Source organism: Neocloeon triangulifer, unplaced genomic scaffold, assembly GCF_031216515.1.
Source record: "Neocloeon triangulifer isolate White Clay Creek 2 clone unplaced genomic scaffold, ASM3121651v1 ptg000008l, whole genome shotgun sequence".
Taxonomy (NCBI): domain Eukaryota; kingdom Metazoa; phylum Arthropoda; class Insecta; order Ephemeroptera; family Baetidae; genus Neocloeon; species Neocloeon triangulifer.
The window spans coordinates 2,897,301-2,909,674 of record NW_026775550.1 but is presented as its reverse complement, the minus strand read 5'-3'; the positions used below and the strand labels follow the sequence as shown (position 1 = coordinate 2,909,674).

At 33.7% G+C, this 12,374-nt stretch overlaps 1 protein-coding gene across 6 annotated transcripts in view; it reads left to right on the top strand.

Annotated features, from left to right (window-relative positions):
• The window catches only part of LOC132194735 (WD repeat-containing protein 47), a 46,777-nt gene that overhangs the window by 1,958 nt on the left and 32,445 nt on the right, over positions 1–12,374 (top strand). For 2 of the 6 annotated variants that reach the window (XM_059616202.1, XM_059616201.1), the window contains exon 1: positions 10,899–11,014. The exons of 1 other annotated variant lie outside the window; for it this stretch is intronic. In XM_059616202.1, coding sequence (XP_059472185.1) covers positions 10,932–11,014 — 83 coding nt within the window. In that variant the 5' untranslated portion in view covers positions 10,899–10,931. Of the gene's footprint in view, positions 1–107; positions 217–6,549; positions 6,742–10,898; positions 11,015–12,064; positions 12,206–12,374 lie in introns of those variants that run through there. 3 more of the 6 variants (XM_059616205.1, XM_059616204.1, XM_059616203.1) reach the window with 3 other exon arrangements.

Below are 12,374 nucleotides of genomic sequence, written 5' to 3'. Positions count from 1 at the left end.
GTCGGTTATATTCCTACTTGGAAACCTTTTCTTCTTCTTCCGTAAATAGCGAGTGTCGCGCATTAATCAAGGCAGGCGTGAACAAATAAGGACCCAAAACGGAAACGTCCCCCTAGTGTCGCCGGAGTCAATCAATGCTTAGTTAATATAGCGATGAGCCAAAAAGCAATCTCGGCTCGGCAGCTGCGTCCGTGATTCTCAGAAAGCGATGAAAAGGTCAGTGTTTTTTGCACCACATCCTTACATTTGGCTGTTTTATTCATGCAATTGAGAGGGTAAAGCATTCTATGGCCACTTTTGGGACGGGTTGAACCGCACTTTGCATACGCGGCTTTGCTGAAGATGAGCCAAACTCAAGCGGGTCCAGCTGGCACACCGACTATTTTATTATGAATCGATATTTATTTTGATGTTGAATTCATGGAAATCGTTCTTGATCTAAATCAGCATTTTATCAACAACAAAAAAAACGTATATTTTTAAAGTCTTTATAAAGTAATAAAGCTTTAAACAGTTTAAAATTTAATAATAAATGCTCATGAATAATTTTAAAGTACTTTTCGTTTTTTGAAAACTAATTAGGTTTGTAAACAAATTTGGTAACAATTGCTTTGTGCAGTTGAAGAATTTACGGAAGTTATCAATATTTTTTATTTTTTTATTATTATTGTTGTTTATTTGTCCATATTGTTACAAATACATTTTTTATATTCAATTTCTTAGATTCATAAAATTCAATCAAGTTTTTAATTGTTGATTTTATAATTCATTCCAATTAAAATTTTATTTTATATAAAAGACAATTAAAAAGATTGAAACATTGAAAGAGACTATCAAAATGCACTTTTTATTTTAAAGTTTGAAATATTTTTTATTTATAATTAATTGCAAACAATTGAATTGTGATCTACAATTTTCTAAACCTATAATATAAGACATCATGTTTTGAATGCAGTAAAATCCTAATTATAATTCATGCTTGCATGATTCTTTCTGTTCTCACACCCCATGCCCAAATTTGAAGTTAGCCGATTGAGATTTTCACAGCATAACAACCATGACTTAAAAGCAACACCCCTAAATTTTTTTGAAAAAATTTCCAAAATTGCGGGTTTTATGGGACATTTTGAAAAAATTAAAAAACCTAATTTTCTCGCGTTCTATTGATCGTAGAACAAAAATCCGGGTATGGCTGAATTTGTCTTGACGATTTCTACAAGTTTGCTGTTGAGTAAAAAGTTGTAGGTCAAAGTTCAAGGTCATTTTTCATGACCTCAAATTTTCAAATTCAAATTTGAAAATGGGCCGCACGTTTTAAAAATTTTTTGAGATTGCCATTCGATTCCTCATGAAATTTTACATAAAATATGTCAAAACTGGAGTGACGTTTTTCTTTGTTAAATTTAAAAATAAAAAAGAATATTAAAAAACGTGGTTTTTAGTGCCTCCGCAGGCAGGGCCAACATTATGATCGCTTTTAACGTCGTCCCTGATCATTTTAGGTAAAAAGTGATAATGACAAAAGTTAATGCCCACGTCAAGCCAAATCGAATGGTGTATATATTGATGGCATTTGGTGACCTTCAGGTCAAAGGTCACCCAAGTCGGTGACCTGAGGTCACCTGATCTGGATGTGTGATATGTACTTAAAAAGGTCTCGTTAAGAGGATAATTTTGGTCACCAATTTTTGGTCTGTACCTCAACCACAAGCCGATTAATTATAATTTTAAAATTAATTGTGTTGAAAATTGTGCATTGAATTAATGAAAAACACAATTAATCGGTTTGTGGTTGAGGTACAGACCAAAATTTGGTGACCAAAATTATCCTCTCAACAAGACCTTTTTAAGTTCGTATCACACATCCAGGTCAGGTGACCTCAGGTCACCGACTTGGGTGACCTTTGACCTGAAGGTCACCAAATGCCATCAATATATACACCATTCGATTTGACTTGACGTGGGCATTAACTTTTGTCATTATCACTTTTTACCTAAAATGATCAGGGACGACGTTAAAAGCGATCATAATGTTGGCCCTGCCTGCGGAGGCACTAAAAACCACGTTTTTTAATATTCTTTTTTATTTTTAAATTTAACAAAGAAAAACGTCACTCCAGTTTTGACATATTTTATGTAAAATTTCATGAGGAATCGAATGGCAATCTCAAAAATTTTTTAAAACGTGCGGCCCATTTTCAAATTTGAATTTGAAAATTTGAGGTCATGAAAAATGACCTTGAACTTTGACCTACAACTTTTTACTCAACAGCAAACTTGTAGAAATCGTCAAGACAAATTCAACCATACCCGGATTTTTGTTCTACGATCAATAGAACGCGAGAAAATTAGGTTTTTTAATTTTTTCAAAATGTCCCATAAAACCCGCAATTTTGGAAATTTTTCAAAAAAATTTAGGGGTGTTGCTTTTAAGTCATGGTTGTTATGCTGTGAAAATCTCAATCGGCTAACTTCAAATTTGGGCATGGGGTGTGAGAACAGAAAGAATCGCACGCAAATGAAAGTAATGTAGAGCATGGAATGTCCAAATCCGATTAATGCTTGTTTCTTTAAAAGATAGAAGGTCAAGTAAGAATGCAAACTGTTGCCTCGACCTTTTTACCAGAAAATTATGCAAAGAGAAGACTGACAAATGCAACATGCTTCTTATTGTTAGGAGAAATAATTATTTGCTCAAATGCAAAAAGATCCACGGATTTTAATAAACTGAAATTTCGCTGCTTTCCATTTTCAAATTGTTCTTTGATTAATTAATTTTATAATCATTTTTGTTTTAAGTTTTATTTAGAATTGTTGAATCAAGTATTTTTAACAATTTCCAATATATTTGCAAAGATTGCTAAAATTGTCTTCTTCTGCTACTGGAATTTAATTTCAATATTCTAAAAGTGTAACTTAAATTTTTGCTACATGAAACACGAGCAAAAAAAGGAGAAACTTATCAGACGTTAACTACCTAATTTTTTTATATATCCAATTTAAATATTGCCCCAGGCTGGTGTCAATTAAACCCTTTTAAAAGTCGATTTATGAAGTCAAAATATGGCTCAGAGCGTCACAAAAAGTAAACGTCCACTTTCGATTTGGAATTCTCTCCCGAGGCATGAATCCGTTGAGCTCGAAACGCTTTAATCGCCTCTTTAAAAATACTGTTGTTGTTGTCGGCGGCGGGCAGGTGAGTTTGCTTCGATTGGAGCGAAATGAATGCAAGTGAGTCAAAGGCACCAGCAGCAAGGTCGATAAACTCGTTTTCTGCTTGGCATCTGCCGGCCCCCGTTCGCCGCCGCCGCCGACCATCCTTTTCACCGCGGCCCGTGCGTCCAATTTCTTTTTATCGCACCAACAATCGCGCCATCAAGCTTGAGCTTTTGGCAAAGACCAAACACTTCCTCACAATCAGCCATGCAAGAGAACCATAATTTTTTTCCACCAAACTTTTTTGTTAAATTGATAGCAGTTAATAAGTTCAGGATTGAAGATTTTCATCTCTGCTAATTTTTTTTTAATACAACAATGCAAATAATGTAAAATAAACGCTTGATGATTTTATATTTAATTAATTGTTTACCATTAAAATTAATTATTTTTTAATAGATTTTCACTTTATGGACATTTTTAACATTTTCATCTTTCTGCGGTCTCTGTTTTTCAAGTTTAAAAGAATAAATAATCATAATAGAAATTACAAATAAAATTTCTCTAAGAAAATCTTGAGTTTCTGATTACTGATATATGAACATTCGTGATAATAATACGGCGTGAAAAAGTAGCAATTAGGAAACCACAAACATGTAATTAACTGCCTGAAAACTGTTTCTTTGAGAAACGATTTTGAACTTTGGCAGCAAATCAGAATGTCACTTCTGAGAATTTCATCATTTTGTATTAAATTTTAAAGATGATTTTGAAATTTTCCAAAAAAATCTTGAACAAAATTTTAATCATTCGTCAAGTAATGAGTATGCAAAATAAATGAAGTGAAATCCATCCTTTTTAAATATAGTTTTTTCCATACCTGGACAAATCACCAAATGAGTTTCACATCTGTGGACTTTTTTTAGTTGCATAGTGCTGTTTTCCTTGTAAATAATTTGTTGAAGTTGGTTAGCGAAAAGCACTTGCTCATGATTTATTATGCTTATGCGTACTCCATTATGCAGTATGGCATTGTAATTTGGGGTGGATCAGAGCAGGCACGAGATCTTGTTTTTATGGCACAAAAGCGCCTTGTTCGTGCGATGGCCGGCGAGCGGTATTGGCCTGGTCCGACGCCTGTTTGTTCGGCCCGGCCTCTTTTTAAAAAATTTGATGTTTTGCCACTGTTTTCCATTTACTTGATTGAGGCTTGTAAATTTGTGCGTAAATACCCTCAGTATTTTGTTAAAACGCGAGATGTGCATGCCTATGAGACGCGCGAAAAGTTCGAGTTGTACGTGCCGGTCCAGACGTGTGCTATTTCGAGACAAAATCCGCTCATTTGCTTGTCGCGCTTGTATAATAATTTGCCTGTATCTATTCGATTGGAGTTGAGATTCCCTCAGTTTGTGGGCTTGTTAAAAAAGTTTGTTAGTTTTCACAAGTTCTATACTGAGGAGGAATATGTAAATTACAAAAATAACTTGTAAATATGTTAAATTTCTTTTTTCCCTGCTGTGTGTTTCATTTGACAAAATTGTAAATGGGTGGGTCGCACGGGAGACATTACATGTGATTACATTCCATAATACAATAAAGAACAATAATAATAATAATAATAAAATTCCTTTTATCTGAAGAAAGTTTTTCTTTGCCGCGAATAACATCAGAATTCTGTATATCAAGAGGAGATTGTGAAGCCAATAATATACAAATTATCTGGATGAGCAGTCCGGCGAAATTTTTGGCCCCAGTTTTTAATAGCGCGGCGAGAGGATAATTTTATTTGCTGAAAGTTGCCGGCCTAGATGCGATTAAAGGCGAGGATTTGGAAACGAATCTCAACCAAGATGATAATCTGACGGGGTCGAGAGAAATGAAATTCCAAACAACAAATGATAAGCCGTGTGAAGTAAAACGAGCAGAATTTCTGATGAAAAAGCCACCGAATTTGGAGCGTGATTAGAATTAGAAGTTATAAATTCTGAAGAGCAATGAAAATTTCTTTTTTTGTGTGAAATAAATTTGAGAAAGACGTGCATCATAATTTAAACCTGCGGCAGACACCTTTCAAATCATCAAACTCCGGTTTAAATTTTTTGTGCCAGGCCAAATTAAAATTTGAAAGTGGTTTAGTGCACCAATTACATCTTTCGCCTGTATAGGTGCATAAAAATATACTTTTTACTTTGATCTCTTTTGCCCAGCGAGCAAAGTAGTTTTCACCGCTATATGCGCGAGGCAGCGATTTTTTCACGCGTGCAAAAAAGCAACAGTTTTTCTTCATTTTTATAACATGTCTTCATGACGCTTGCAAATAAAACACTTTTATAGGCGTGCGCGGAATAAATGTGTAAAAACGGTCGGCTACAATTTTATGGTCGTAAACAGGCTAGTTGAAAAATGGGGAAGGAAAATTGTTATTGCAAGAATGCGTGATATTCATCTGGTATTTGCTAACGTAATATTTTATTCAAACTGTTTTAAATCAACAGATAATAACATTAAAATTTCCGTTTATATATGAGTTTTTATTTTTATTTCAAAAGGAACTTTTAATGTGTCTTATAAATTGGTAAGAATAGCAAATAGTCTCTTTTATCGTTTTATCTGAGCAAATTCTGAATAATTTTGTTATAAATAATTTTTAGAATTTTTTTCGAAATTCAAATTTTCTAATTTCAAACTGCTTTAAATCAGCAGATGAAAAAATTAAAATTTCCAATTACGTTTTTTTCCAAAAAGAACTTAAATTATGTGTTATAATTTGGCAGGAGGAGGAAAATAGTCCTTTTAACGTGAACAAATTCTATACATTTTTTTAAGGGTTTTTCAGAAAAATTATTTCAAACTACTTTTTCCTCTTTTATTGATTGTAAGTTTTCAAATTAATTGGATAACATAAAAATCTGATGTTAAATTTTTCTATGGAAAATTATTATTTCATCAGATCATAATTAAATTAAATTCATTTAAACAAGCTTATGTGACCAAAATTAACTTGTATTCTATTAAAATTAAATTAAATTTAACGCAATATTTAAATCTGAAATTTTTGGTCGCCAATTCACCTCTTAATTTGGCACACGATTAAATTTATGAAAAATTGAATCCTACATCTTAGTTAGACTTGATGAAAGCTGCTGCTCCTTTCGTTTCAACGACATTTCAGATTTCAAATTCAAATTAAGAGATCAACTTTTACGCAAGCATACCACTTTTTTTGAACAAAATTTCACTTTCGTCACTTCGTAAATTGCCAACCGAAAGCAAATAAAAAGCGATGATCCCGCAACAACTGCTCCTCCTCCCAACTCTCCCGCCCCACAGATTTCACTCTTTTCTAACTAATTGTAAACGACGCGGCCGGTCGGGCCGCAGTCTGGACCTCCGACTCCTCTACTTCGGACGAGAAATTCGCACTAATCTCGAATTCCTTCCCAACTAGGCCCAGCATAGTTCAAGTGCGGTGTGTGTTTCGCAGTGTCAAACCACTAGAGTGATATGTAAATTTTGATCTGCTGGACGCGAAAATATTCTACTTTGAAGGATGGTCGCGTGGTCGAGTGGAAACACCATAGACCGGTGAGTCGAGTTGGGAGTAGGAACAGGTTTTTCGAAATATCGCATTTTCTAGCATAGTGTTTGGTTCTTTTTAATGACTCCGGCGGTCGTTGACTTATCTGTGGTGATGCTACGCGTTTGCCGGCCCAAGAAAAATCTCCGAAGTATCTCAATAGTTAGGAAATCTAGTTCACAGATTTACAAACGTTCCTTTTTTTCAACTCGTGCAGAGTTTTTATTAGTTATTATTTGCATCTCAAATTTCACTTCCAAATTACTGGAATTGATAAATAATTTATGTTGAGAGATATGTTGAGTGTTTAAAATATTATAGATGGTAATTTATGCAGGATTTCGGAATTCCGAGAAATAATGGAAAATATGATAATCAGCTTTATTCTCACTACTCTTATTCTAATGTGATTAGGTAAACATTAGCTTCTTTGACCACAGTAGTTTATCATCAAGAAATTAATAAAAATGCCCAGCAGGTTCTCAGTGCTCTACTAAATTTGATAATTCTGAAAGTCTAAATGTAAGGGCGAAAAATCTAAAATAATATTTTTCGTTAATGCAATTTTCAGCTTAACTTATATTCAAATTAATTACATTTTCAATTATTTCATCAACAAGTCAATTTAAAATTAAAAAAAGAATCTAATAACAATTAATTATGTTGCAAAGTTTAAAAAGACAGTTTTTAAAAATTTATAAAATTTTTAGGTAAAAAGTGGAAGCAAATATATTTTAAATTTAACATTTTAAAAAACTTTTTGCACCGCATCTATTTGAATTAATCTGATTTGATTGATAGACTTTTTGCATTCGCATTAATTTCGCAACGTGATTTATTCAATCTCCCGACATGTTATTACGATTCAATATACATTCATTGCGGCTCCAAGGCATTGTTTTACTTCGGCGCCGGATAAATACACAGTGGGGCGCAGACAGCGAAATGAATTGGGCGCGGCCACCCATTGTTTTCGCTCTCGCGGGATCATCTCCGTCTCATTATCTAACCGAGCGTGAAAATAATACCAAGACCGTCTCATTGATTGTTCAAACTTTGTAGACACCGCAGCGCAAAAAGTTCGAATCTCAGAGTTTTGTTTAATTGTAAAGATGTTCACCAACCATGGTGTTGCGCAGAGCGATTCTTTCTACAATACGTGAGTAGATCTTTAAAAATTCAAGGTTGGAAGTGTGAAAATTTTTAATAATTTTCTAAATTTCGGAAGTACTGAAAATTATCATTGAAGAATTAATTGAAAATTTATATAAAAAAAATAACTATTTAACTATTCTAAATATGATTATGTCGTCGAAAAATTCACTGGTTGTTGAATTCTTATCAATAAGAACAATTATTTTTAGAAAAAAACTGACAGATTTTCAATCTTTTTTCCATTCTTATTTGTCAACTTGTAGAAATAGTAGTTTGTTTGACATGGACTTAACGATTGGCAACCTATCAAGTTGTAAAAGATTGGTTTCCCTTTTGTGCCACAACATTATTTTTTTTTGCTGATCCATTCGAGGGTTGGATATCCAGAGTAATCTTTCGGGACGACGCGAAGTATTAAAAATCCCTCCACCGAGCCAAAAGTTGCAATTTGGCTTCGGTGTCAATTCAGCACATCTCTCGGAAAGAAATCGCGATTTACGGCGCGACGCGTTTTCGTTCGTTCGCCACAAGGCAAACATATTTTCCAGGAAGATACATCGTGTGTTCCGAGTGCGCCGAGCAAACACTCGTCAAAGGGAAAAACGGGACGGAGGCTCTCATCAAACTCCATAAAAACCCTAAGCGAAACGTGCCCCTGCATGAAATCCGGCTCGTAATCTCAGCCCGATGCAAAATGGTGTTTTTCATCCCGCTTGAAAGCACTCGCGTCTCAAAGGGGGCAAATAATAATAGTGAAAAACATGTCTGAGAGCTTTGCTTGCATTTTTGACGAGCCTCGTAATGGCGATTCTGCACTTTTGACCTGCTGCACGTTTCTTACGAGAAAAGAGAGAAATTGTGCCACAGGTAGATGCTGGATGGACACAAAAGTGAGAAATGCCGGCGCGTTTTCTTTCTTTATCCAGATGGCGACGCAAAAAATAACAACTCGCTGCTGCATTATTCTTAACTAATGAGTGCTTTTTCTTTTGGCCTGAAAAGCGTTTGAACGAAGATAGGTTGCCTTTGAGTCTGTCATACATTTCATTTTCTATTTTATTGTCAGTCTATTTCTGAACAAAAATCAACAAAAATTTTTGTTGATTTGTTTGATTTTAAAATTATTTATTTTTATCAATTTGAAAATTTATTCAACTTATATAACAAAAGTTGTCAATTTTTTTTGGATCATTCGATTTGAATAAATTACCTTATTAAAAGAAAAAATATTTTTAGCCAATTTTGGCCGCAGCAGATCATAATTTTTATTTTTTATGAAATGCAACCTGCACTGCATGCTTGTCAAGATATTGCCTAATATCTAATTTTGTTGTGCATTTGTATTTTTCATGATTTTCTGCGACCTAACCATAATTATGAAAGAAAAATTTGAGAAGTGTTCTTCGTTAAGGCATTTTTAGTAATTAAAAACTATCACTTTTGATCACTTGATAAATTTAACATAATCAGGTGCTGTTAATAAATTATTTTTTTAACCAGCTTCTTTTTTGCCTTTCAGCTTTCTGGAGACTAATCTATTATTCATCCTGGCAAAATTAATTGAACTGTGCTTTCGCTGTGTTTTGACATAGGATTTTTCTAAGAAGAATTTATTTTCATTAAGAAGATCTTTTAAAGAAAGAAAATAATAGAAATATTATCCCCGTCAAATATAAAACTGCCTAAACCGGTACCAGACAAGCCTACTCTATAGCATTTGTCAGATTGTCTTTTTTATGCAAAGATCTTTCTGGCAAATATATCGAATGTAAATCATTGACGTCATAGCAAGATTAAAGAAAAATTTCCAAAATAGTCGCTTCTTTTTCGACCGTTATACTTAACTGACCCAACATATAGAGAAGAAAATGTCAAAACTTATTCGCATTTATCACCGTCGGTCGAAGTGAAAGAGAAAAAGAGACTCAAACGTTCAATCGCAGTTGTTCTTCTTCGAAGCGCCCGATGCACTTTCGAGAGCATTACATGGGCAGACACCAAGCAAGTACATGAAAAAGAAAGAACCAGCGACACTTTGAGCGGCATAATGTGCTGCTCAATGAGCATCTACCAGACCTACTGACATGAATAATTATCGCAGCTTTCATGTTTTGCATGCTCACTATTGCTTTTCACGTTGGTCAAAGAAGACGAGACACGGCGGCTATGCTAATTGTAAAGCCGACTCAATTTCGAGTGCTCCAATATGCACAGTTTGAATAATTTTCAATTTCACGATTTATGAAAACCAAAGACCGAAAATTATCAGAAAATTAAATTTAAATTCACGTGATTTTAAGTTGATTTAAATGAATTAGAATAAACCTAAATAAAATACATCTTATAAAAAGATTTTCAGTTTCAACCATTAATTTATGAAAATTGTAGATTTAAAAAAATATTCATTACTCTTTTACTGCTCTTAGATTTTTCAATTAATTAGAATTTACATAAAAATACATTCATTTCAAAATGAATTGAATTGAAAAAAATAAGCAATATTAATTTCACAAATCATATGGAACTTTAAATTTAGGCTCTTTTACAATCAAAATTTAGGAAACTTAAAATCAGCAACTCAACCAAAAAAATGAAAATCAATAAAATCATTAATTTATAAAATTTCCCAGTATTTATATTTTGGCATTTGAATTTTCTACACAAATGTAAATCACACAGGTTTTGAAATCGGCGGGAAATCGGACAACTGCGTCATAAAATGCATTTCCCACGCAAGAGATTTGTGCTTTTACTCGTTCCAACTCATCCGCTTTAATCCCTCAACGAGTCTTGTTCGCGGAACATAATTCGCAGCAACCGAGTTTGCTGAAGCAAATTGCGCGGCGTCTTTGTTCATATTCCGAGAAGGTGTTTGGACGAAGGGAGGCTGGAGCGAGAGAAGGGCGGTGGCGGCAAAACACCCATGCGCTCTCGAGGGTGGTTTTCGCTGCACAGATCCATACTCGCTCCCCAAAACTGACGATCGGGGTAGTTTCTCGCGGCATGTGAAACGGAGCGGATCGCTCTGCTAGTGCGGCCACACATGTTCCAACGCGGCGGAAAGATGCAAAGACCGGTCCGGAACCGAAGGTTGGTCGTAAAACTGCATGACCATCGAAATCGAGAGTAAGAAAATAGCACTTCTGCTCTTTAGCTTTCATTTAATTCTGTATAAAAATGTTTACATAATCATCAACAATTTTACTTCATGTCGATTTGTTTTTGTGTAAAAATTATAAATAATTTAAAAAAAGTAATCGTTAGTAAAACTATATTTGTAGAAAAATTGACCCAAAAAAGGGGACCTTATGGCACTAATATCTGGGATATCTTGTTTCCAAACTATCAATTTGGATGAGAAATTAGTGAAAATAATGGGTCAGGTTGTTGACTTCTATGAGTTTTTCAATTTTTTTTCAAGCTTTCATATTTTGTGAAATTGTCGGAGCTTTTTGAAGTATCAAACTGTATTCTTAATTTTATGGAAGTAATAATATGAAATGTGTACAAATTTAAAAGTTAAAATTTGTATTCAACAAATTTTTATCTCATCTTTATAAAATTTAATTTTAATTTGATTATATATTTTGATTTTCATCTACCCTTTATTATTTATAATATAACATCTTTAAAGTTATTTCTTAATTTTGTTATAAAAAATCTTTTAAGTTTAAATTCATATAATCTTGGAACCATAATAATGAATGAATAGTATTCCTCATTGTATTAATAATAAATAAAAAATCCAGTTCTACATAACATTTATGTTTTTAAATGAAATTTAAATGGAACGCTTTCCAGTAGGTATGTGGCGTAATGACCATAAATTTATATACTATCTTAAGAGTGATATCACTGTTATCATAATTAAATATATTCCTAATTTTGTGAACTTAAAATTTTGAAATTCCTGGCATTTATTTCAAAAAAATTGTATGTTTTATTCTTAACCACAAGTTTGTATAATTTAAACAAAAACTCATTTCAATTAAAAAAAGTATTATTTCACTGCAGCACAGCAGTGCGTATTTTTCAAATTTTCCACTCGTTGACCCGCGAGCCTTTATTTAAAATTTATTGTTTGTGTCAGGCCAGTGCGCAGATTGCAGGCCCGGCTGAGAAATTGATGAGCTGTCGTGAAGGAACGGCTTTACTTCGTTTGCACTTTGTAGAGATAAAAAAGCCAACGAGCCACATCCGAACATTCTGATCGCGAGTTGCGATTTAAAAGTGGTGCCGTTTCTTGTGGTGAAATATGGAATTCTGCAAACGAAGCTTTGCGGATCCGCAGAATGAGGATGAGAAGAACATTATTCGGTGACTAATTGTTTTATTTGTAAACATTCCTTTTAGGAAATGTGATATTTTTGTCGCTGAACATAAATCTGCATATAATTTCGCATTTACCGCGATTTATCTGCGGTGTTTTGACAAATCCGCCGAGTTTCCCAGCTCGTAAATCAACAGAAATTACAATTTATCGTGG